Source organism: Melozone crissalis, unplaced genomic scaffold (genome assembly GCF_028551555.1).
Source record: "Melozone crissalis strain CALT ecotype California unplaced genomic scaffold, PUWL_Pcris_2 ptg000006l_1, whole genome shotgun sequence".
Lineage (NCBI taxonomy): Eukaryota > Metazoa > Chordata > Aves > Passeriformes > Passerellidae > Melozone > Melozone crissalis.
The window spans coordinates 17,567,621-17,594,956 of NW_026535784.1; the positions used below are offsets into that span (position 1 = coordinate 17,567,621).

At 43.0% G+C, this 27,336-nt stretch overlaps 1 protein-coding gene across 1 annotated transcript in view; it reads right to left on the bottom strand.

Moving 5' to 3' along the window:
- Positions 1-615: 615 nt before the first annotated feature.
- The window catches only part of RBM47 (RNA binding motif protein 47), a 73,418-nt gene continuing 46,697 nt past the window's right edge, over positions 616-27,336 (bottom strand). Inside the window, exons 2-5 of the mRNA XM_054295297.1 lie at positions 6,725-7,884; positions 5,071-5,277; positions 1,663-1,865; positions 616-1,296 (exon numbers count right to left, since the gene is read on the bottom strand). Coding sequence (XP_054151272.1) covers positions 1,051-1,296; positions 1,663-1,865; positions 5,071-5,277; positions 6,725-7,853 — 1,785 coding nt within the window. The 5' untranslated portion in view covers positions 7,854-7,884 and the 3' untranslated portion in view covers positions 616-1,050. The remainder of the gene's footprint in view (positions 1,297-1,662; positions 1,866-5,070; positions 5,278-6,724; positions 7,885-27,336) is intronic.

Genomic DNA, 27,336 nt, shown 5'->3' on the forward strand with positions numbered 1-27,336 from the left:
CTTTGGAATTTCTCATGGAGCATGATGGAGCAATGAGCAAGTAATGTTGCACATCCTCTTGGTGAGAGCGTGGCTACTCTTGCTAACAGCAACACAAAGTGTTCTCAGTCACTACAACATATACTTCAAAGAATAAAATGAAGAGCATTGAGAAAAAGCCTTGGCTTTATACTGGATGAAGATCTAAGTCAAGACACCTCGCGTGAAACACCAGCTACTCGTTTCTGTACGTGCTGCAACTACAAGTAGCTTCAATAAATAGAAAATCCAGTTGCTAAGGAAAACCTGGAGCCTTTCTTTAGCTGAAAACAAGCCTGCAAATCACACTGTGAAGAGGTATGTGTGAGGAGGCTTTTTTCTTTTCTCTTTCTTCCAAACAGGCAATATTAGTTACTTGTGATTTCAAATGAGAATGAGCAGATTGTATTAATGCCAGCAAAAAATGCAGAGGTCTTGCACATTTTTCAAATTGCACTTTCCAGTATAATTTTTAAATAAGATACTTGTTGTTTTCTTCTTAAAAAACAAAAAACAAAACAAAACACTAAGGTATGTATTTAAATATTGAATATACTCTTCAAAATATATTGTTAAAACTTTCCCTAGCTGCTCAGGTGTGCTTTTTAATATATAGCTGATATATTATTAAAGGCACTACAAAATAGACATCTCTGGAGTGCAGAAATTACTAAAAAAAACCTTCATACCACAAATATATTGAAAATATAACTGCTAAAAAAAAAAAAAAAGACCCTATGCAACCCTACTGCAGTGCATAAAAATGCATGTCAGTGGTGGGCTGGATGCACCGAGGTCCTTTGGAAATGTATGAATACAGGCATGTTAAATTTTTAAAAATAGCCTAAAAAAAGTTAGTGAAAACTTCAAGCATAGAAAATATTTCAAACACGTTTTTCTATGACATTCTTCACTTTCTGCATTGTTTTACCAAGCCCAAATGTTTACTCTTTCGCGGACAGTTCTTTCTTCATAAATAGTAAAGTGTTCCTTCAGTGTGTGTTTCCCCAGCACCCTCCTCCGCCGACAGTGTCAGTACGTGGGGTAGACGTCGTGGATGGGCACCTGGATGGTGGCGGCCGGGAATGCCGGCGGGATGTAGCCGGCGTAGCCCCCGTAGGCGGCGGCGGCGGCGGCCGCGTTCTTCTGTAGCGTGGCTATTGTGGCCGTGGCCGCCGCGGGCGCGGCGAAGGGCACGTAACTTGTCCCGTAAATGCCGGCGGCAGGGATGCGCTGCACGCCGGGAGTCATGGTGTACACCGGCGTGATGGGGCGGCCCTGCAGGGAAAGGGAGCAGACCTCGCAAAATGCGCTTTGTTGTGACACCCCACTTCCATGAATGGCAAAGCCCCGGAAGGGAAGGGGGTGATGGAGAGGGTAGGCAGTGTGTGCGCTGTTGATTGAGAGTTTATGCTGCCAGGGGAGGCTGCTTCCCCCTCACGGTTTGGGTCCCCCATAGCGGGGAAAGCAACAGCCCAATGTGCAGAGATGTCTGACAGGTGAGATGGACCTCAGGGCTCTTGGGCACTGTGACACCCTCAAGAGCCTGTCCTGAATGGAGCAGGGCAAGAGAGCAGGCTTTCCCCCCACCCTGGGTATGCACAGCAGGATGCATGGGAAGCGGGATTTCTGTGCTGAGCTCACCTGGAAGGGAGGAGGTGTTGACACAGCTGGTATTACAGCTGCGGCTGCGGCCGCTGCGGCAGCTGCTGCACTAGCTGGGTCCTGCTGGACAGCTATGGGGTTGATGATGTGCTCAACAGTGTGGATTTTGCCATCTTCCATCATCTTGGCTGGTGGTGCGGCCTGAAACATGGAGTACTGGGCACCAATGGCAGGGATGGCCACTAGGAGAGACCAGACATATCAGATACATTGGGAAAGAGTTTCCAGGACCTCCTGTCAAAGACTCTCCCCTGCAGCTGTGCCAACTCTCCAGCTGTGATCCTGTGCTGCTCTCATCAGGGCAGGTAGCCTTTTGTGCAGGCAGGGGACCTGGGGCATCTCTTCCCTCCCATGCATGGGAGCACCATAGCTGATGCACAGTGACAGGCTCAGTGCTGCTTGGTCCTGCTTTTTCCCCCATGCTCCTGCCATGACTACCCTAGGGCCAGTCCTCCTGGGGACTGGGAGCTGTGACCCAGATTTACACAACCCCTTCTGACCACTGCTGTCCTTCTCTCTGGCTGAGAGTGGCCTGATCACAGGCAGTAAGAGTGTGTAATGTCCCCTACTCCAGTTGTTGACATCAAATGAGTCCCTGCTCCAGCTGTTGACATCAAGGAATATGTAGCTGCCATAGGAAGAGCTGCTCCAGGACAGAAAGTTGTGGTTTCTACTGCAGAAGTTACAGGCAGCAATGGGTCTGCTTTACATGCCATCCTTTGGCCAATCCTGTGAAAATATCAGCTCTGTTACCAGCATTTCCCAGGACTAGCTTGGCTAAATATGTTTTATCCCATCTGTTTGCTACTGGAGTGCTGTGTCCAGTTCTGGAGCCCCCAACATAAGAAGGATGTGAACCTGTTGGAGCAGGTTCAGAATAGGTTAAACAAGAGGGAGCACCTCTGCTGTTAAGTCAAACTGGGAGAGTTGGGGTTGTTTAGCCTGAAGAAAAGATGCCTTCGGGATAAAGACCTCTGCTGGAGCTTTTCAGTACTTAAAGGGGTCCTGTAAGAAAGACTTTATGGTAAGGCCTCTAGTGATAGGACAAGGGGTAACAGGGTTAAACTGAAAAAGGGTTGGGCATAAGAAAGAAATACTCTGATGAGACACTGGATTGGTTGTCCAGAGAAGTTTTGTGTGGCTCATTATTGGAAGTGTTCAAGTTCAGGCTGGATGGGCCTTTGAGCAACCTGATCTAGTTTAAGACATCTCTGCCCATGACAGGGGCATTGGATTAGACGTTCTTTAAAGTCCCTTCCAATGGAAACCATTCTATGATGCTGTGATTTCCATCATTGCCTCATATCGCACTCTTCAGCATTCAGCTTGTTAGCTTTTTAGCAGTAAGGCTATTCACAAGGAAAACAAAGAAATCCATAAATAATGGATGATGGACTAAGAGATGGCGTTGGCATTTACGGGAGGTGGAGCCACTAAGCCAGAAATGAAGCCAAATATGTCCATAGGTTTATTTCTGTGCAATGGAACTTTGCAGTGTTAAAGTGTGCAGGTATGCCTGGTGGAAGGAGGTGACAGAAAGCACTACTCTTGCTCTGATCCTGGAGACTCCAACAAGGAAGCTGATCAGGTATCTTTCAGGCAGAAATGTGCTCTCCACCAGTGGACTACCACTGTTTCCTCAAGCAGAGACCCCAAACACATGAGGTTTTCCAGTTCTCCTTTTACACAGAGTCCACCTGGTCAGGTCAAACCAGTTTTATCTGTGGTTAAATATCCTGGATAATTTCTCACCGAGGCAAAGAGCTCACATGCTCCATTCTGCAATAACTTCTGGCAGAAAAACCATAGCAGGCGTCTGGGGTATTGGGGCGACCTCCCAGGAGTATTCCAACTATTTGCAGAGAAATGAGCTTTAAGGTTGGTCTAAACAGTAGGCAGGAAACTTTGTAGTCAGTACATTTCTACTCCTCTGTTCTGGTAGTGTACTTTCAAAGTCATACCCTCTTAATAACAGAGGTAACTCTTGTGAGGTACCTCTTATTAGATCAGCTGATGTGACTGGGGAAAACAGAGCAGGTGCTGCTGTGCTCAGAGGAACCATACAACAGGGGAAGGTCTGATAAAAAACCCTGAATCTCAACATGCTTCAAGTGTAGAAACACTTTGGCTTCAGCTTCAAGCTTTTGTTTGCAGTCGAATGAAATATAGACACCACTAATTAGCATGCATTTCCAAGCTCACTTTTCAAGCATCCTTTAGTAATAGCTGGAATTCCTAAAGTATCTTTGCAAACACACGTAGCAGCAATATTTTCTGGTGGTGAGTGGGTAGTTTTCTCAGGAAGTCTGATCTTTCTCCAACTCTAATCTCAACAGCCTTCCTTTGTCTCTAGACTTCTGATATTATCTCATCCAGCTGTTATGAAGAACTCTTCACAGACTTCATTAGATGCAAGCTGAAATTTTCACTGACATAAATGAAACATGTTTTGGGAAACCACAGTATCTCTATTATTAAGCAATCTTGCCATTTACAGTTTACTTGGAAAGAAAAATGAAGGAGAAGACATCAGGACTTCAGGATGGGGTCCCCATCCCCTTCAAGGACCTTCTTCCTTAGGCTACTTTTCCAAATAAAAATCTTTCCAAACAGGATCTTGAGGAATTGCAGAGCTTCAGCTTTCCTCTTGTTCACTTGGGAATGGCAAGGGCTGGGTTCTCAGCTGGCAAAGCAGCAGAAAGGGGGCAATCCCTGCCCCAGCCCTTGGACTGGCCCATCAGAGCCCAGCAGAGATGAGAGCACTCCTGTAGGCACTGCACAGCTGCAAAGATGGACCTGAGGGCTCCCTGCCTTGCTCCTTCCCCATGCCACTGATGGAGATGGAGGAGCTTGCCTCACCCAGGGACTTTCCTGCAATGGGAAAGCCCCAGATCCTTTTCTCAGCCTCATACCACTGGAGCAAGATGGACTAAACAGGGCAGGGCTCCAGCCTGGCTGGAAATCTAGGATAGGCATCTCCCAGGGTGAAACTAGCATTGAAGACTTTAAAAGAGAGGAAGATTGATCTTAGTCACCATGTTCTGGTTTCCAGGACTAGAAGGAGAGGAAAGTCTGCTTCCTCCTAAACAAATGCAAAAGCGGAGAGGAGGAGTGGGAGTTGCTTTAGTCCTTTTTACTTTGGTCTGAAGAACTCCCAGATATTTGTGTCCCCTATCCCGCTGTGTGCCTCTTGTGTGAAGAAAGTCTGGCCAGGGCCAGGAGGCACTCTGCACAAGGGGGGACTGAGCCCCAGCACTGGGACCATCCCCATCGCTGCAGTTGCAGTTGTGGACTGGCCCTGGAGGGGTTCTCACATGCCTGAGACAGGGCTTGGAGTGGGGGCCTGCCCACCACCCCTGCTTTCCTCCCCTCCTTACACATACTAACCTGCACCAGGCTTAATGGCCACTGGATTGACTGCAGGTAACTCCAAGTTGGGAACCAGTTCAAATCCTTTCTCTTGCTGCTTTCCTTTGCCTTCATGGTACCTGCTGTAGATTCCACGGCCGGCGGAGTATCCCCCCAGGTAGGAGCCCCTGGGACCCGGAGCTCTGTTGCCAGCTGCACCTCGCCCTCTGCCTCGTATGCTGCCTGCTTATGATAACAACACAGAAGATGGTGAGCAATGGACAGTTGACAGCCCTGTGGGGAGCATGGCTGAAACCTGGAGGCTTGCACTCAGAAATGTGGCTGCTTAAATCAGCATGGGTGAGTCTTAGTGACCCTGCTTAAGGAAACAGAAGTGCCTGAGAAGTATCCAGTAATCCTATGCTTGTTTAGCTTTTGATGTTTGTGAGCATATATTCATTGCTCATTTATATTGATGGAACTCTTGTGGTGAGTATTACAGGTTCAATGCAGTCAGTAGAGAGTGAGGGGACCCTCTGGCTGATTTCTGTGCATTAGGAAGAGCTTCTGCTTTCAGATGTCCTCCAGAGGAGACCCAACTGGCTGCAATGGGACTCTGCCAAGATGGCACAGCATCACACCTGCCCTTTAATCAACTTTGTCCCATGACTGCATATATTTTCACTTACATTGTTGAATTGTTTTCTCTGCTATTTTATTAGGTGTATATAACCCATTTCCAATAATATTGCCTTTATTCATCTTAGTGACTACACATCTGTTCTGACAGTACTTTGAACACTGCAGTATTGATGTACTTTATGATGACCTAATTGAATATTTAGTCTGTTACTCAACTCTGCCATAGTTCATTGCAAGTACAAACCTGGAAATTGAGAAGAAGCTGAAATTCTTGAACGATTACGGTCAAAAATACTTCTCGGTTTATGTGGGAGCTTTAAGAATATATTTATGCTAAATTGCTTCTTCTATGGAAATACACATCAAATGTCAGGAAACTCTAATTCCTGTAAGTACAGGATAATTGTAATTATAATACTAGTTATAGCTGTTCGGGTTTTTTTATGAATAAGTGATTTTTGGTTAATTTTTAATGACTGTAACAGATAACTAATTAAGGTATATATAATAAAATATTTTTTTTTTCACTCACGTGATTCCTTCTGCTTGTAGTTCTCAAATGACTTTATGAAGGACAGCATTACTGTCATTTTAATGAGGAAGGTAAATGACACCTAGAGAGCTCCTAACTAAGGCTTTCCCTAACTCCTTCCCTTTGGATAGGTCACCATACCCACGTCTCCAAAGCACTCTGTCATAGGATCCAGCTCTTTGAAAGGAGACATCAGACAATGGAATCCTTAGACTTGCTCAGACTTAGTACATTGCTCATAAAACCCAGATCCATCTGTTCCCCATCTCATGCTTGGTTTTTACCTATTCTTAACCCCATATTTGATATCTCTCTTATACTATCTTGCACATTTGCAATTATTTATAGATATATACATTTTATGTAGTCATAAACTAAAGTAAGACCCAACAGAAATATGACAAAAAGGCCTATACAAGAGTATTAAGAAAAAACTAGCTGTCCTTTGGCTGAGGCAGACCTCTGGCATCAGCCTAAGATCAAAGCTGCCCGTCACATCCCCTAATTGTGCTTACTAACCTTTCACAAAGTAATCTCTGTTTGGCCCGATCAAGGCATTGTATGGATATCCATAGTATGCTAGTGTGTATGGATCACAAGAGTAAACATAGTTAGGCTGCTGCGTTACTTCGGAGGTTGCTGCAGCCCCTCCTTTTGCTGCTTTCTGGTAGCGAGTGTACTGCTCCTTGTCTACAGGCTTGGCCAAGGTAACCTCCAGGCACGAGCCCTCTAGTTCAACACCATTGAGGTTGTTCATGGCATGAATGGCATCTTCCCTGGTTGTAAAGTGCACAAAGGCATAATCACGGATTTTTTTCACTCTCTCTACACAGCCAGGGTTAAACTGACCGAACACCTTTTTAATGGTGTCCTCCGTGGTCTCAATCATTAAATTCCTCACATATAAGATTTTAACAGTCTCCATGACATCTTCATCCACATCTATCTCTGGTTCTGCCCAGTCAACAGCAATTTGATGTCCCCACAGCTGGATCCTTCCTGGCATGAGTTTTCTCCTGGCCATGGCTGCTGCTCGATGGCTCTCATACTCCACAAAGGCAAAGCCTCTGTTCTTCATCTTGTCTGCGGCGCTGGCATACACGATGACATCCAGCACGCCTTCTGTCACCTTGGCAATCTCTTCCAGGATCTCCTCTCTCTTCTTCATCTTGGGAATGCCTCCGATGAAGAGCCGGCAGTTATCCACGCTGCAGCAGACGCCCAGCAGCCTGCCGGGGCGGATTTCGTAGTTGTTCAGCTCCCTGACGGCGCGCTTCGCCTCGTGCTTCTGGGTGTACATCACGAAGGCGTAGCCACGGTTCTTCCCATCGAAGTCCATCATCAGGCGCATCTCGTAGATGCGGCCCACAGACTCGAACACGGGGACCAGCTCATCCTCGTAGACGTCGCGGGGGATTTTGCCCACGAAGACTTCGCAGCCCCGCGGCGGGTGCAGGCCCTCCCAGCCGGGAGGAGGCCCTCCGTACTTGCGCTGCCCGTTCTCCTGGATCATGCTGTACCCAGTGCGGGCCATGAGGGCCAGCAGAGCCGCCTCGTTGGGCGCACCGGCAACGCCTTCGGGCACTTTTGTGGTGGCCACATTAGTGGAATCATTGCTCATCCTTGCAGTGGAATCCTCAGCAGTCATGGTGTCAAACTCATTCACAGCCTGATAAAACCTGGGCAAATGAAGAAGGAGGACACTCGTTAAAAGCTATTAGCTACCATGAGAATTTCACCTCTCTCTTTCATTTTCCTGTAGTTGTTCTGCAAGTTTGTTTTTCAAACTGGGACTAAGGCTGCAGAAAAACAGAGGAACAAGTCACACCAGCCTGAAGAATGTTACTGCAGGGACAGGGCATCCTGGACATAGGCAAAGCTCCTCTTTGGGGGAATGGTCGAGGATCACCTGCTCACACATCCCAGGCATCAAGAGCTGCTGTCACAGGACACCAAAGGCACATGAATGCATGCCATCAAGTACATCAATATCTCAAGACGCCTTTGAACTGGTAAGAAGGAGATTACACCGAATTGGGAGAGAGAAGATACTGACAGGAAGACAGAGGTACCCTACAGAGCCTTCTCTTCCCTCTCAGTCACTCATCAGTTAATCCATTTACTCCTGAACAGCACAACCACCAGGTGCCATATTCCGTGGTGAAAGGTGGCAAATGCATGAGAAGCACCAGACAGTTTCCATTTGATAACAACCCCTTGCTCCTCTAGACCTCTGCAGTAACTGTCAAGTAGGAAATAATAAATTCACTTTAGCAGTGGGGGTGGGGGACAATTCTTGTTCTTTTGTGCAAAGAATGATCTGACAAGCTTCTGAGTTGCCTACTGCATGTGTTACAATGTCTGAGGTGTTTGTCTCTTCCATTATTACAGCAGGACTTGACAAAAGCTGAAGAGAATCACTCCTTTATGAGAGGCTGTGCTTTAAACCAAGCATGGCACCGCAAGCCTGCAAGAAGAAGGCTAATCACAGAAACCTTATTCTGCATTTGAACACAGGCAGAGAGCAGGAAATGTAGACATACAGGAAATGACCATGCTAACAACCAAAACTGCAAGACAGTGAGCTTTCTTTCTGAGCACAATTAAATAAGACACCTTGGACTCTGAGAGTACTTAGTTCATTGACTTTTAAAGCTGCAATGGTCCACCAGACAATTTAATACAAGTGATTGTATATGACATGGACCATTACATTTTAGTGTTATCTGCACATTAGGTGCTACAGCATTTATCTGAGTAAATTGTATTTTCCACAAGGACCTTGGCTGTAAGGAATCAGAGAACTGTGGACCACACATCCCTGTATGGCTTGTTTGCTAACCACTCCATCATACAAGTAAGTGTGCAATATTTCTTATGAGAATTTCTCTGGCTTTTGCTTCCAGACAGGATTAGATAGACTAAACACTCTTTCAAGACCTCTGCTTATGCCTTCTAGTGATATTTAAGTCACTGAATCACAACACAAGTCTGTCTTTTGAATAGAACTTGCAGGCTAAGCTCACAATTAGTCACTTTATCCTAAAATTATTGGGTTTTGGTCTTTTGACAGCTCTCTAGAGTTTCAGCCTTTTTCACCTTTGCTATATACAGGGATGAAGATCATCCCTCCTTCTCCCCATGTGTATCTTGCCAAAGCCTGCTTCTTCACACCTTGTCACTGGCAAGTCACATGGAGTTGGGAGGGGTTTTTTCAATTCTAACCTCAAATCCTCTATAGAAGCACCACGTGCTCTGGTTATGTCCCATGTAGCAGGCATGACTTGTGTTTACTACTCTGAATGCCACAACCTTGCATTCAGCCCTATCCCAACTGCATTTCGAACAGATCCCACCTATTGAATGTTACACAGTTGGCTCCTTCCCATGGCATTCTACAACTCCATCAGTCTTTCCTTCACTGATTTATTTGTCATGACTTGCATTCATCACCAGTCTCTTGATGGAACTGTCAAAATACACTCACCCTTGTAGGACACTGCGAACCGCTGTAAGAAATGTTCCCAATATATAGGTTTGACAGGGTTATTTTTTATTTTAAATAAAAAAAAGGATGAAGCTTCAGAGAGATTTATTTATTCTATACAGTTTTCTTATTCAGTGAGACAGGCTTCTCTCTGTCCCATTATTGCATTGATGACCACCAAGGAAGATTTTTCATTAGTGCAGCAAGACCAAGTTCACAAAAATATCAGCACAAATTTTAGGCACCAAAGTCTGATTTGTATGGTTCACAAAATCTATTAAAATCCTAGTAACCTCAGCACCTCAGATTGTTTTCAGTAAAGCTCCTGAGCTGTCCAGAGCTGTGCTGGTCTATACCCAGAGGTGCCTCTGCACAAGCCAGGGCAAACACTGTTGAGCCTGGTTCAACTCCTAAATGTATTTGGGATTGGGAAACCAGACCTCTGAGCTTTGGTCTGTGGTAGGACCTGATCCTGCACGTGTTTTTTGGCTATGAGTGTTGCATGTTGATGCATCTGAGCCATTTTAATTTAAGAATATGGAGAGCAGAGGAGAAGATAAAGAAAGTGGAGAGCAGTAAAAGTGATGCTGATGCTCAGGTAATACTTTACTAAACATGATTCCTTTGAAGCCTTATCTGTCATGGATAGCTTCTTGAACTGTTGATACACATTTCTCTCAGATTCAAACATCACCCTTTAACAGTTATTTAACAGACACCCTTTAACACACATTTTAATTTTATTCCTGGGAATTATTTGAAATAATTAAGAACTTAAGACAGAGTAAAACATCTTCATTTTTCACTTGACAGTTTGCTCCTAGAAGTGTAACTTCACCTTTCTTGGAATAAAAGCACAGCTGGTTATACAAACACTTTGGTGGAAATAATAATTACCTTTACATGAGCCACCTGTTGGCAAGTCAAGTACTTATCACCCCAAGTTTGGCTAAGTTTAAAAATTACCAATTCCATTCAAGCCACCTGTTTCAGGTCAACTCACAAAATAGGTGTCTATATCTTTGTTATCTGCAGGGCTCTGTGTCTGGGGCTATAGTCTGGAAAGCTACAGATGGCTACTGGATTTGTGGAGTGAGGGGAGATGAAAAAATCTCCCCTGACCCCCAGAAACCAGTTGGTAATTCAATGGCCATGCAGGTGATTGCATGTTCTCCAGCACTTTGCACTGCACCAGCAAGATGATTTCTCATATTGCAAGTTGTACCTGAAGCTGCTTCTAAGTGCTGCTGGCCACCTTTGCTGCAGACACTGCCACACACCATTTGTGATAGTGCATCATTAAAAATTCCTTATGAACCTAAAATGCATTTATCCATATGTAATTTGTTTTGAATCAAGATTCATGATCAAATGTGGTTTGGGTTTTTTTTCCTGTGCAGCTACATAGAGCTGGGTTTCATAAGTAAGTCCTACCTAAGAAAGTTATAGGGCCCATATAGCCCTAATTTTTGTAACTAAATACACACTTAACAACTTGTTCATTGTCGTGTTACACAATCAACACCTTGACTACGTTCATGCAATCAACACCTTGATAAATGTTACCAGAACATTTATCATCAGTGATCATCTGTAGCTTGATGAGAAAATGCACAGCCTGTCTGGTCTGAGAGCTCTTCTCTTCTGCTGCTACCGCCTTTCAAAATGGGCTACCAACACAATTTAACCCTTTTCAGACTGAAATGCAATCCCTCTCAAGAAAACAGTTTTTGAAAATACCAGTTTCCAAAGTGTTAAAACCTGCTTGTGCATTTTTAAAGTCAACAATAAACTGGTCATGAAAACCTGCTACCCTGTGTTGTGGGTCTACACAAGGCACGGGCTGTTAATATGGGTCTAGTGGCCTTAATAAAGACAAACTGATTCCCAGCATCCAATAAGTGAGATTAATGCTAGCAAAGGCAAAAATTTAATCTCCATTAAAATGCAGTGTCTTCTGAAATATAAGTGCTGGGTTTCTAGACTCTGAGGAGGAAGGTACACCTGATCTTGATAACATAGGTTCAAAAAAAGAGAGACAGACATAAATATTTTTAACAAGAAAGGTTGTGTTTTGGAGACAGACAAGTTTTAAATGACTCACTATCAGGACTGAGACGAGTCCTTTGCTTCTTTTTAGAAAAAGGTAAATCCTGCTTGATTGTTCGCACCAGATGTTGTTAGATGGATGCTAACATCTGCCAGCCTACCAGGAGTGAGACTTAGAGCCTCTCAGGAGTGAGACATGAGCGAGCCCCTCAGTCCTCTGTTCCAAGGACTTCCTTGCACAGGTGAACTAGCAGACATACATGTTGCACTGAAACCATTCAAATTTCACTTCACCTTGCTTGTGAAACTCCTCTGCTGCCAGTAGGAAGATTGTAAATAATTGTTGCCCTAAACATTAATTACCTTCTCTTTAAAGGCACTTGCATCCCACATCCCAGAATATTAAATGGCAAGGTTACTGCGTTGGCAGTGACTGACCTAAAGCATACTGTGGGCAGGCTGATTAACTGAGGCAGGTATTTTATTAAGTAGAAATACCACACCTTGATCAACAACAATGCAGGGCCAGATGGTGATGTCCCAGGGCAAAGGCAGCTTGGGGCCCCATCAGGAAAGCAATGCCCAAAGTCCACAAAGGAACTTATCCCTGGGTTAGTCCAGCACCGGGCAAGTGCCCTGTGAAGTTAGGCAGACACGTTCTCCTCTGTTGATCCTAGTGTGGTCAAACAGGCTTTTACAAACACAGGGACACAGCCAGTGTCCTTGTGGCAGTAACTGTGTGTCCACCTCACTCACGTGCTCCTAGAAAATGAGGTTGTTTATGTCTGGACTTAATTCACCCTCCCAGTTTTGTGTTACATGGATTTAGTGGCATCATCTGTGGGTGACACAACTGCTGGCAGTCACAAAGCCTGGGGACAGGTGCCAGCACCACCACAGGCAACTGGAGAGACCAGGGAGATGTGCTGTCTCTGTGATAACTGTCCAGGGGAGGGATGGGGACACCTGTGCCCCACCTGCAGACCCTGTACTGCACAAACTCCCACTGAGCTGACAGGGTGTGTCCTCATGGACTCTGCACAGCTACTGCTTCCTTCAAGAAACTGCCACAGTTTTGTATTTTAAACCACAGAGGGAAAGACAGTTGCTGAAATTTCAAATACACCCAGCTGACAGAGGAAAATAACAGCTACTGGTTTAAATGTGACCTTCCTGGTATTTTACTTGAAATAATAAGGGAAAATGTTGATCCTGATGATGATAGGCAGCAGCTCTAAAAGCATGGCTGCCATTAAAGTTCTTTATTTTCAGATCCTGACTCTATTTCCATGACAACTTTATATTCATAAAATGCATACAAAACCAACAGCTTACTAAGAACAACTGTGTAATTTTACCACAAACATCAGACACCCTAAAAATGCTTCTGCTGCAAACACAGTTTGCCTGTTTAGAGATCTATTGGCTGAACAGAAAAATTCAACAGCCTCATCAATTCTAAATAAGGTAGTGACTTGTGCATTGCTTCAAGTGTCCTGTGCAAATTACCTCCCTGCTTAAAGATGATTACAGTGTCATTATACCTCACTTTGCTCTTTCTTGACAAGACTGTCACTCTTTTCCTCCTCACTAATTTCATCAATGAGCTGAAAAAGCAGGTGTCTTTGTTGCCCAAGCTGAGCCACGGCATGCCCAGCTGCAGGATCTGGGGCCAGTGTGGGGATCAACAGGAACTGGATCACACTTGATTTCCTACATTCTGCCATTAATGAAATTCAGGTGTCCAAAGCTGAAATTTGTGATTTGGGTCAGTGCAACAGAGTGCAGCATTTCAGTACAGCTTTTTGGCCAAGGCCCTTTTCTGAAGGTCTTTCAGGCAGGAAAGCAAAGGCTGGATGGGATGGATGATGCCTTCACCCTTTTACAAAAAAGCCATACCTGAGGCCAACAGGCCATGACAATGTCTGCAGTGCGTCAGACACATCTTTACCTGCAGCTGAACTGAGCGAAGAAGTTGCTGCAGGCTAGGTGAAACATTTTGAAAAGGTGAATTTTCATAATCTAGACCATTTTGGCAAAACTCAGTGGAAAAAGTGGTGAACTGAGTCAGCAGACCTGAAGGGCAGGAACAACGGCTGGCGAGAGGCTTGATGAGTAGCTTGTGATGAACGGCTTGGAAGAAAGTAACCTCAGAGTTCATTGACAATGACATGTCTGTCTGCTGTGCAATTTATCCTCCTGCCAGCACTGCTAAAGGACTGCTTATTCTCATCATCATCTGCATGCCTCAACTGGGTCATTGAACTTGTCCCTCTCCAGCCAGGGTCAGGAACGTTTTGCTCAGGTGCTGCACAAACACAATGAGATGTGCACGGAGCAGCATTTGCTGCACCACGTATTTCCCACGTATGTTCAGACAAGAACATGCACAAGCAGAGGCTCTCTGCCCACTAGAAGTATTATGCTTAAATATAGAGAACAACAATGCCTGAGAGGTAGGATAAACCAGACTATTAAATCCTGAGGCTAGCTGCTGAAATTAGGACAAAAGGAAACAGCCACAAGTTGCACCAGGGAAAGAAAGATTTCTTCATTGAAAGGGCTGTAAACATTGGAACAGGCTGCTCAGGGAAGTGCTTAAATACCAACTCCAGAGGTATTTAAAAGATATGCAGATGTGGCACTTAGGGACCTGGTTTAGTGGTGGGCTTTGCAGTGTTCAGCTAATGGTTGGATTCAACCATCTTAGAGGTCTTTTCCAACTTAAAGATTCTATGATTTTATGAAATTCCCACTTCTACTATGGTGACAATTAGCATTCTAATCTAGAGGCTATCATCAGAGTTCTGATTGATTGCAAGAGTTTGTATTTCATGCTTAAACTTCAGTTTTATTCTGGTCAGTTAGTTATGTTCACTTTGTATAGGGCAAGTTAATGCTCAAGGCCTGAAAAGCAGTCTTCAGGGTGGATTTACTGCAGGGAAGTCTGTGCTTCGTTTTCAGTTGCTTAAATTTGTCTTAAGTGGCTAAACATGTTAAAAATTGTTTGTTCCATTTAAAACTCACCAAAATCAATTGACTGTGACTTTTGATTGTATTAGGTTCAAAGAAAGAAACAGAAAATAAAGTGTGATATTTCTGACAGTACTCACATGTAGCATGACTCCCCTGACATCAGTTACAAGACTCTAATGGCTGCAAGAGGGATATATTTAAGATAGGGATGAGCATTACAGAAAATCCAGCTTTAAAGGTCTTGCAGTCACAGGTTATATTCTCCAGACACCAATCAAAAGCAATGTATTTGGCTTTAAAAATTGTAACAAAATTACTAGAAATCTGTTCTTTTACTTCTTCCTCCTTTTTAGTAGGAAAACACCTGAAATTATTCTGTAAATTAATATCCTGGAATTTCCCAGGTTAAAACTTGAATTCTAATCAGATAATTCAACAAGGAATTTGTACAGTCAACAATTGGCTACAGCTTCAAACTAGGATTTGAAGGTTAAACTTCTTATTTTCACCTTTATCATTAGAAAAATAACAATTAAGGATCTAATTCCCCTAACCTTGTTATATCAGTTCCCATGGTGTATTAATCTGGCCTCACAGAAATTTATGTACAATTTAAAAAATGGAGCTAAAATTATGATTCCCATACAAAATAAAGGCACCTTGTGTTGTGCAAACATCCTGCCTGTCCTGCTACCAACTCTCTCTGCATCTTTCTATGGTGTATTTAATCTTGTGTGTGATCCACTTGCATTTTATGTAAGCACTATCCATGCCTAACAGTGAACATTCCCAGGAGGAAGGTCCCTCAATGACCTGACCCCTGCTTAAAAACTGCAAAAATTATATTCAATGAGATATGAGTAATAAGTTTGGGTAAGCAAAACCTAGTCCCCCCCTTTATTTTATAATGCACTTTTCTGCAAGTCATTCAGAACTTTGTCCAACAAGTTGTGTAACCCCTGTGTTATCCTGTTTGCCCCAGCTCCATCTTTTACCCACTCCATTTGACACTAATTCATAACTCTCCCCTATTTTGATAGGACTTGTTACTGGCTGAGGCTGAAGTTATTACCCTGCAATGTATTGAAGCCACATGTTGAGGAAGGCTGAGAAGATGAGACATGGTTTGTGTAATCATTATTATCAGCTGTCTAGATCAGGAAACAACCATCCCCTTTTCCCCAAATTCCCATATTTCAGCCTAGTCAATAAAGTCCATCATTACCATGATCAGACAGGAAAATGCGTGATATATAAATTTCAGTGTACTCTTTCCTATTCTGGATAAGCTGTACTCGATGGGAAACTTTTTGCAGCATTTCTTTACCAAAAATGAAATTCAGCACTGATCTCTGCAGAAATGCTGATACAGGTAAGTGTGTCCTCCTCATTAACCATCTGCATTAGAAAGCATTCTGCTTGGAAAGGGAGAAAGTTTCATTCAGGATCGACTAGAAGCTTGCAAGCTTTTGCCATAAGAAGGAGAGGAGAAGCAATATTCTGCAACTGAAAAACAAAACCACAACTAGACTCATCTGTTAATCATTACATGGGAAAGATAACACATTCACTTATTTCGCTTCTTGTTCTTCTGAAGAAAAATCTTATATATGAACACGGTGATTTAGTTCAATAATTGAAAATGTCTGTCAAAGTGTTTGCTGAACTCTGTGGTGAAGGAATTTATAACACAGTATCTATCTGTCTGTCTACATAAATATTACAGTAGCATGTTCCACTCTGCAGTGCTATCAATAGTATCTCAAAAGTTCATTATCTGCAGCTTTTCTGATCAAACATTTCCCTCTAACTCTCCTGGAGATTTCAGAGTGAAATATAACACATTCTGCCTGTTCGTATAAAGTCTACTTGCTTATCAAATTTTCTACAATAAAAATAGCCTCAGAATTTCGAGTTTACCCTAATCCCAGGCACTACTTTCATTGCAACACTCTAAGCTCTGTGTATACCACGTGAGCTCTGCAACAACAGGGGGCCCAACCTGCAGCCCTGCTTTCAGCAGGAGGCAGAGATTCCAGGAAAAGCTGAAAGTGGCTCAACGTGTTCCCTCCCCCTCAGGTCACCGAAATGAAGATCAACATAAAGCAAACCACAGTTGGGATGTGAATATGTGAATGTTCACTGCTGAAAGTACATTAAACTCAAAGCATTTGGCTTAGTCAGTGGCTGGGATTTTGTCCTTTTTTTTTTTTTTTCCTTTGTGCACTGACATTTGACCCTTTTTATAATATGCACCTTGCACTGCTGAAACCAAGTTAGTTATTAATTAAACGGAGGTACCAATGGCTGACTTGTGCCTATCACCATTTTAACTGCCTGCACGCAGGAGTGGGGGCTGGAAGGCAATCGTCCCTCCTGTGAAATTCTGTCATATCGGCAGAAAGGAGCTGCAAAGTGCAGCAATTTGTACCTGACCTCTGAGCTAAGGAGTTTGTAAAGACCTTTGAACGTTGGGTTGGAGAATTGAGAAACAAGATTTACAAGTACAAGGAAGAGATTTTCAGCACTTGTTACCCGTGCCCAGTGTTAATATTATAAATTTAAAAAAATGTTTAACCAAGGCAGGAAATCTCTCAGAGGGCAACTCTCCTGTGCTGGGTTAATTCAAGACAATTTAAGTCTACTGAAATTACAGCTCACTTGGAAATATCTATGGTTTTGAAATGAAATTTCTGTTCACTCCAAAAAAGAAGTGGGGTTTGAGACACATATAATTTGAAATTCACCTTTTCCTGACCTTAGGTGAGATTATTTCTCTTTTAATTAGAAGCTGAAGAGAGAAGACAAGGATCATTTGATTCAATAAATTTTTTTCAGCAAAGACTGGAGGTAAAATGCAGAATTGAATGGAAATCATTAAAAAGAGTAGCAAAATCTTTGTTAATTTTATTTTTATGCAACATATTATCTAAACTTGATTATACAGTGCAAATCTGTATGAGAACCCATGGAAAAATAATCAGACCAACAACATTACAACAAGTTCTTGACAGACAGTCATGTGGCCTTGCCTTGACAAACAAGGAGGGCACGTTTCGATGTCCCGTTGGATTAACCATGTCAGTTTGATTAGAAACCTCTCTCAACTCTTACACACACTGGCAGGGTCTTTGGTGCAACACCATCAGCTAGCACCAACTGCAGACTGCATTGGGTGTGAAGGCCTTCAGAGATAACACTGAAAAGGATGTCCTTTCTGCAACCCAGTCTGCCAGGCCATGGAGCACTGCAGGGCACAGCATTTGCCATGACATCCCTCAAAGGTTCTGAGCACAGGCTGTCACTCATGGCAAGCCTGGATGCGCAGGGGGAGTGGGGGTGCTTTACAGACACATTTTGAATCATGGTTTCAATCCCACCTAGCTCAGGACAGGACAACACATGTAAACTGACATTTTTGTCATTGGCTTTAATTGAACCTTACTTTCAGCAATTACATTTATTCTTTTCCTGGTTTAAGTTCAAACTTTGCTATTGTTATCAGCACTGACCCCAATAAAGCAATAAATTAATAATGAAATAAATAAGAGTGAACAGATTAGCGTCATGTGTCCAATGTCACATACAAGTCTTACACATCTCACATGCTGCTTAAGTAGAATATGAATATCAAAGCTGACTTTCTGTAATGGTTTCAAATTTTCAGTATGCACATTGAGCTATAAAGATTCATTTGTATTAATAACACTTGCATATATACCCTGTTTTCTTAAACCTTCCTAGCCACCTTCAATCTACAAACCCCAAATTCTGCACCAAAAACTGATAATCCACCTTTAAAATTTTATTTTTTATGTCAATCTCTTGAAAAAGCAGAACAAAATACCAGGCAGCACAGACAATGGCAGAGACAGACTGACTGAAAACACAATGTCAAGCAGTTGCAATTGGCTACCTTTTGCTTCGTTAATTTAAGATGGCAGAAAAGCTATCTCAGAAACATGATTTTGTTTTCTTCTGTTTAAAATATCAGTGGTTTAGTGTTCATTGTTCTGACTTTTTTTTGGTATTTGCTATGCAAATTCTTTTAGATATTCACATGTTGATCCCACAGCTCAGTCTTACAAGCAGTTGCTTAATTCTCAAACAACCCCTTAGGACCCTCTAAAGGATGGCAAACCCCTGAACCCAAACCTTGATGATGACATAGTTTTGGTCTCAACCCCCTGATAAATGAAAACCAGATGAAAAGCCCTGCAGAGCAAACAAGATTTCCCTTACCTCTCCGCTCCTGCGATCGAAGTGCAACAGGTTAAGGGGACTCGCGCCTTTGCCTGAGCAACCTTTCTTCCTAATGGCAAGAGCTGTGCAACCTGGTTATAGAGTTTATGCATCTCTTTATTGGCCAGCGAGCGTTAGCCATTTAAATTCCTTGGGAGTCATTTGTTAAGGGCTCTTAGGCTGAGGCTAAGTGGGTGGGACGGGAGGGAGAGGGGATGTTAGTGCTGCCAGACGCCGCGAGCTCTCCGAAGTGGTTTGAAGATTAATAGAAAACTATCTGCAACGAAGGGATCTTTGGAGGGAGGGCTGGGTCCAACCTTCAGGGAAGCATAGGAACGAGAAATTGTAACATTTTCACAGGTAAAAAGAGTTTGAGGAGAAAGATTTCATTCAAAATTCAAAACTTGGAAAAAAAGGAGTGAAACATGTACAAACAACTCCTTCCTAGCACAAGGCGTTGTGCAAATAGCTTGGGTTACTCATGACAGATAAGATAAGAAAAGGGCATATTTTGCTTGACTGCATGAGGCTTTTTCAGTGAAATATTTCTTTTTCTTCATGTATGTCTGGTAAAATTATTTCAGGGTGTGCTGAATCAATTTACCTTTGGTTGTAGGAAAAACAAAGAGTCTGCAGCTCCTGGAGTGGGAAGCAGATTTACTGAACATGTCGGCGGTGGGACGGTAGGAATAACTCAGCCTGTGCCGTGTACCCGACATGCACTGTGTCAGCAGTAAACACGGAAACTCCAACGTGTTTGCTCAAAAGGAAAAAAAGCACCTGGTGCAGAAGTAAAAGCATAGGGGTGGTAAAACATGATTCATGACAGTAGAAATGGTCTGTACATAACAACGGAGCATTAGGCCCTGGGAGCACTTAGGCAAAGCAAACAACACACCTTCTCGAGCAGCCAAGAGGAGGAACTGCTCCCAAACACTCTCTGGATGATAGATTTGCCCAGTTGGCAAGCAGTGCGCACAGCCAGCCGGCGGGAGAAGAGGGAGCAGGGCAAACCCTGGGAGATGGCTCATTTCTGGGAAAGGAGACAGCCCGGAGAAGGTGGAAAGCAAACAGCATATTGCAGTAGCAAAACAACTATTGTCTTCAGTCCTTTCCCAGGTCTTTTTTACAGGCATAACCATTTCTTTCTCTCCTTTTTTACTGTTTTTTCCTACCCCGAAAAGAAAGCTTGATCCAAACCTCCATCCAAAGCACACAAGCAACAACCTCAGGCCATGCACATGTGCAAGGAAAAGTGTCTTAAGTTCTCAGTGACAAATAATAAATACAAGTATATTCTGCGGAATCAGTTTGTTTGAGATGGTCCTACATAATAATTTAATCTTGTCCTCTGAATCCTTTAGTCTGGGCATGTAAAACTTAAGAAATAACCTCAAATTGCCAAGTCAGAGGCTGGTCAATAGGGAAGAGGGGTAAGGGAGTCAGTGGGGTGTAGAGATAAGCACTCTAATATTGGACGGCTCCAAGTTAGAAAAATATGGAGGGTGGCAAAGACTGGCAAAAGAAGCATCTTTGTGGTGGTTTCTGAAAGCAAACAGGAAGGAGACCTGTTCTACTTACACTGCAAACCAATGGGTGATTACAATCACTCTGTTCTGGATTTTTATTCTTGTTTATCCACTGTGCTGGGCTGTGGTGTGTTAGGCACTGTACAAACACACCTGGAGCCTGGATCCTGGTCCCAGAGTGCTGGCAGCCCAAGTCTACTGTGCAAGTCTTTCATCTTCAGAATTCATCCCTGCAAATGTTAAGCTGTAAGAGCTGCAGAGAAGCAGGTACTGCCCTGCAGGCAGGGAAGCTGCAGCATGGAAATTTAAATGGTTTACCCAAGACTATAGAAAAAATCAGTGTCAAAACTGGGGGAAAATATCTAGGAGATTCTGCCAAAATAAGATCCATGCCTTAATGCCACTGATCTCCGCAAGAAAGTGAATAAAAGTGAATCAGCAGTTATGAATTTGCAAAACTCCAAATTAATTTATTTTTAAAATTCAATATCATTCTCTTACTTCATATTTTTCTGTTGGAAAACAAATCAAACTTACAGCTAAAAATATTGTAAAGTGAATTCTATCAGCTACAATTGTATGTGTACTTGAATGCCCAGAGAAGAGTCCTCTGATGTAAGTGAGAAAGCACTGATGCTAGTGAGCTGATGGGCTCATTTTCAGAAGACTGTTTAAGGCTGTGTCAATTAGGATCATGTAGGGAGGCCTCTCAAACCCATGGCTTTCATTTCATATGTTCACTTTTAGCTGCATCCTGCTGTTAGTTTCCAAGTTATTTTCCCGTTATTGTTTAAAGCAAGGATCATCAACAGATCATCTGTTGCAGAGTATTCTGAGGTGTTACCATCCCCAGTGGCAGAATTTAAAAATGTACTAGTTTTTCCTGCAGGCTGTGCTTTTATAAGAAACTTCAGAAGTTAGGGCAGAACTCTGCAGTGTGTCTCCCAGCTTTCCCTGACATTAGACACCTGGTTTCCTTTGACTTCAAAACCACTGTGTTCATAGTGATTGCACAACTCTTTATGTACCTCTTTATGATGGCATGTAAGGAACAGTGGAAAGTGTTAAGGGCAGAGCCATGCAAGCAGCAGGAGAATGGATTATATGTACACCACATGCTCCTCTCTTCATACAGCATCCACTGCTCTGGGCTAAAAATATCAGCACTTCTTTCCTAACATACAGATGCCTACAATGAACAAAACCCACCCACTGTTACAATAATAACATATATATTTAGTTGTTTTGTCATTTTAATTATTGACAGTGAAGCAGGGGCTAAATCCTAAGAGATGTGAAACGAAACAGTCCAGACCAGTCCATGCCCATGTTTCCCTTAAACCTTCCATTGCCTTTTATTCTTTCCTGTAGAGGGATTGCAGGTGAAAGATTTTTCCTAAATAATTATTTTCCTGAACACAGTGATAGAAAAGAAATGTAAAGGAGAAAAATGATATTCATTGGAATATGGTAATGCCTGTGAATGGGTATCTTCTCCCTGATGCAAAAAAGACTTCCAAGGAGTTGGTGTGCTCCCCTCAGCTGTCTCTCTTCTGCAAATACACACATAAACTGGTTTTTACAGATGGAGTGCACTGGGCTCCTCAGTGTGATGCTGTCTAATGAAGCATTGAATCTGCCTCTGAGATTTTTAGAAAGATCAAACCCAAATGCTTTGGGAGATCCAGAGGCTGAGCACAGGCTCACAATGTCAGGATGTCATTGTCCAGATAAGAGTCAGTGTTTTTGATGATTATGGTAATAAATAGGTTTTCAGGAGATATTTCATTATGGAAATTTAGCTTTATGTAACAGTGCAGACATATGAGCAAGTGAAATAAGAAGGGAGAGTAAGGAGTGAGCAATGGGTTGGCCTTATGATTTTATTTGCTCTTCAAAAACTACTGAGAGACTGCAGTAGAAAGAGAAGGGAATGTACCGAGTAAAATTTTCACTGAAAGGACACATGAATGTAAGAGTGACCGGCAAGGTCTCTACTCTCAGTCTCAGAAAGTCTTGATCACTATATTCACACATAAACCCAGGATCAGTCACAATACAGCTACAAAAATTGGGATTTCATAATGTAACAAACAGCATTTTTTTTCCTTTTCTTTAATTTCCTTCTCTTTTTAACAAAGCCACTCTGTATTTGGCGAAACAGGTTCCCACATGTTTATAGAACAATTTTATTGCCTATTTGAATGTTTAAAGGGACAACATCACTTTATTTAAATTAATAACATGTTATTTTACACGTGTTGTTATACAATGTGAGTTAATACAGCAAATTTTGTAATTTCCTGACCTCCCTAACCTATTGCAGACCAAAATCTGGGAAGATCCTTCAGAGAACATAAAGTCTGTAACAGGCACAACTTTCCAAGTTCTCTCACACCCAAGCTTCTTCTATGCATAACCTATGTCAATGTTTTAACCCTTACCTTGCCACATCACAGAGAATTACCCTTTGAAAGATGGACTCGCCATCTGCTCTGCCAGCAGCCACATGCCTTATCCCACCATGGAGATGACAAAGCCACAGCCCTGAAGGTGGAGTACCAACAGGGGGAAATTTGGCCAAGGACACCTTAGGCTTTCCCATTTTGTTTTTTAGTCTTAGGCTTTTTTAGTTCCTGGGCAGTAGGATTTGCTCTGATAACCTTTCTGGTCACTAGGCAAAGGTTTTGTTCTGTTTTTAGCAAAAATCTATTTCATTGTCATTCTGCAATGAAAGTCACCACAGAGGATCACTGTAATAGTCAGGCTCAGTTTCCCCATGTAGAATTTTGCGCTTTCACTTAAACTTGAAAGCAGGCTTTAGGTTCCAAAATATAAGACAGATACTGAATAAACCCATAGAGTGTAATAGCTTTTTAATTAGCACACAAAACAGGAGGAAACTGGCAAAACACACAGTAGATTTTTTGTTTTTATATAGCCATAGTCATTACATTTCTGTGGCATGTTTGCTTTCCAATCAAATAAATACAGGGTGGGTTCTGGATAGACATATCTACAAGGGAGGTTAATACAATAATTGCTTTTCAGTCCTAGGGTAAATAAAACAATCCATAGGAAAAAGGTTTGCCCTTGCTAGGCTGATGTGGCTGCACCACTCTTTCACACCACAGCTTCACCAACAGGCTAAACTGGTGCTGTCTGCACAGGGCCCATCTCCATCCTTACTGCAGCCTCTGCTGGGGCTGCCACAAGGGTTTGTGCAGCTGCACCACCACCCACCCACACCACCTGAGCACCTGTGCTGGCAGAGGGGTGAAACAGGGTGGGACCTGTCTCTCTGCCAGCATTGCTGCCTTAATGCATTTATCAAGTCACCAGCATTGAGCAAATTCATGGGAAAACAGGGGAAGGGTTTCTTTTAAAACCTGCTGAATCAAGTTTCAGAGCACAGCTCCTCCTCTGAGGAGGCCAATGAGATTCCATAGTGGGGTAAATGACAGCCTTTCTGTAACACCAAGGAGCTCACTGAATAATCCAGGGAGACCAGAAGGTAGAATAGTAAAGTGCAACTCTTTATTAGTATTTATGCAGCTGGGGAATTTTATTGAGGGGCTGAAGGTCCTGGAGGAACCAAGAAAGGAGGGCCAGCACAGCAGTGTGAGCTCAATAGGTCACCAAAAGGTATCCAATGGCCACCTCCTGTGGCTAGCAGGGATATCCAACCAGCACAAGCCAACCATGTACCATCCAATTTTGATAATTAAAAGGTTACTGGCAAACAATATTCTTGCTGGTTCCTTGCAGGGCCTTTTTGCAAAGAAAACCACAGGGTTATGTGATACATGTTCACAAGAAGGAGAATAAAGACCTCCAAACATATATTTACAGGAGCTTTCAGAATCAGGATATGACAATGAGTGTGGTTAGCACACACAGTCTCTTCTAGTAATTGCTCTGCTTTTTCACAGCTCACAGTAGAATATAAGGATATTAAGGGAAAAACTCTTCCTCCAGCCAACAGGCATCATCTTTGGTCAGAGCATGAGCTTTTCTATTTTCATTCCTAATGTCTTATTGAAAATTAAGCAATAAAAATCACATGGAAATTGTGTGTAAAAAGAGGTTATCCAATAAGGAGACTGACAGTGTTTCCTTTAGGAAGGCAAATTTATTTTTCTGCCTCCCAGTAGCATGGAGGAAAAGTTTAGACTACAGGAGACTGAATGATCTGCTGGGGAATTTAAAATATCCATTAAGTCCAGCATCTCTAATATTGTATTTTATTACATGTCCACAACTTCCATTTTTCAGAAGACTGGTTTACTATCAGGATTAGAAAAAGCAGCTTTTGGTGATGTTGGCAGAGTCTGCACTGGCTTGCACAGCAAAGGCACCGTTACCAGAGAAGTCTGTGTTGAGTAGGCTGTGATGGGACTTCACAGGCAAAGAGTTTGCTGTGACTCAGTCACCCATCAGTGGTGGGTGCTGCCATGAGACCAGAGTGGGGTCACATCTCTTGGCCCATGGCACGGCAGATTTTGTCCATGTGGTCCAGCACGGATCTACCTAAGCTGTCACATGCCTTGCCTAAGCTCAGCCCAGCACTCTGGCTCCTCCTCTGCCAGCCCCTGCATCCTGTCTGCTCTTCTCCACTGCTGACCTCCCCTAGGGCAGGCAGGACTGGGGCTGCAAACCTCTCTCCAGCTCAGCTTTCTTCTCTGCAGCCAGCATTGTGCCAGAAACGAGCTGCAGGCATGCTGCTCCTGAGCCACTCTTTGGGGTGACTTGAGCTATGTTGCCAGTCTGAGGTGTGCTTCTGCAGAGTAGGAAACAGGATGGATTTGCCTGTTATTCCACCAAATGTTATCTACAGCACAGGCAAGTGCTAGAGCTACATCTATCCCCAGCCACCTGCTTGGCACACAAAGAGAAGGGGAACATGAGCGACTCTTGACAGAAACTTTGCAACCTTGCCGTAAACGTGCTCACCTCAATGAAACATGCTTAAATAGTAAAAGGGCACTTTCACCTCTGCAGCTGCACCTGGGCCAGGGCCCGCTGCTGCTGTGGGACCCTCAGGCACCATCCCCTGACTGCCAGAGCTGCCCAGGTCACCCTGTGGGGTACAGCCAGTCTAATTAAACTTGAAAGTGCTCAAAGGCTGTGTTAATGGGCAGCCCTCCATAACCACAGTGAGGTGATTTTTTTACAGAACTACAATTCTGCTATAAAATGCTTATTTCTCAAAGAAAAATCTCTGAGTGCAGGTGACACACCTCAATAGGTATTTGACAAGATAAACCAGGAAAAGTGTCTGGTTTCAAGGACCATAATAGCTGAAATAGTTAGGAATGAAAAGAATGGTCTGAATGGCTGTAATTATTAAATCCACTAGCCAAGTTGCTCTTTCCCTTTCTCAGCAAAGAAAATATCTCTACAATGACCCAGGATCTGCCACTCTTGAGCCATTGACAACACCTAAGCAGGAGATATATCTCATTCAGGAAGAACCTAAGTCCCATACTTCCTATCTCTAGGAGAAGGTTTGTATTTTCAAGAGGACATTTCCAAACTGGCAGTAAGACTTAAGTCAGACCTGGAAGCTACATGAAATGGTCCTGAGACAGGGAGACACTTTTACTTTGGTTAAATGAGGGGCTGTAGCCACAAAATGAAATGTTCTGTGCAGTATCTGCACTCTCAGCTCTGCTGTGTTTCTCACATTTCTTCTCTGCTCCGGGATGGATGCAGACACTTGGACTGCCCAAGCTAGACCCTGTGGTTGAGGCCACCTTGTTCTGGGGGGGAAGGAGAAGGCTTCATCTAAAAGGTTGTCTGCTGTGCTGTCTTTGGGTTCAGGGAACACACCCCAGCATGTTTTATTTGTTAGGAGAGATACAACCCATATGATCAACTGCTCTGCTGTGGGGCAGAAATAATGCTCACCATGCACCTGAGATATGAGCTGTTTGCAAGGATGCATCTGCAGTTAAGCTGGAAATTGCAGCTTGTGACAAATGGCAATCAATATGCAGAGATACTCCATTTCTTTGGAAAAAATTTAAAAATCTTCTCAGGAACTTTAAAAGGTCAGTGACTTTGCCCTTCCTAAAAATAAGCAAGATAAACTCACTTCTAAAGGAAGCACATTTAATTGGTGCGAATATTTATAGGTTACATCTTCAAAGTAACCATTTTACCAAATATCCAGAGAAGGAGCTGCAACTGTCTCTGTGCAAGCTAAAATGGTTGAAATGTGACCTTTGTATGGCTGTATGCTGTCCTCAGAGAACTAAAGGAGGTAGGCAGAGACTTAAGCATGAGGACATTGTCCTTCCTGCTGCCTCACCAGTGAGTATTCCATAAGATTAGCACAGAATGTCTGCATATGAATAGATAATATATTGCTATCTAGCACATAGATTAATGTGCCAACCACCAGGTTGTCATCTGTCCAAATACTCAGACTTTCATGTCACTTCTGAGGTCTGAATTTTCTATCTGTAGGAGAAAATATTTATTCTGCTTATATTTAGAGGTGTATATGAAGAGGTGGTTGAAATTTTGTTGATGTATTAAGTTCATTTGAATGAAACCAATACACTCTTGGTGCCACATCATCATGCTTGACATGAACTATGTCATATCAAGACTTCAACTTGACTTCTCGTATGTTTCATGGTATGAAACTGGTGGTATGTAAAAGAGAGCACATTCCAGAAAGAGCAAATAAAGCTATCAGGTGGTGGTGAGGTTTGCCTTGTTCCAATCTCTGGCCTTTGAAAAGTGAAGCAAAATTATTTTCTGAAGATGTACCACAAGACCACTGAAGAATAGTAAGGTTATTCTGAAGCTTTAAACTGTTTTTCTTTGGAAACTCTCAA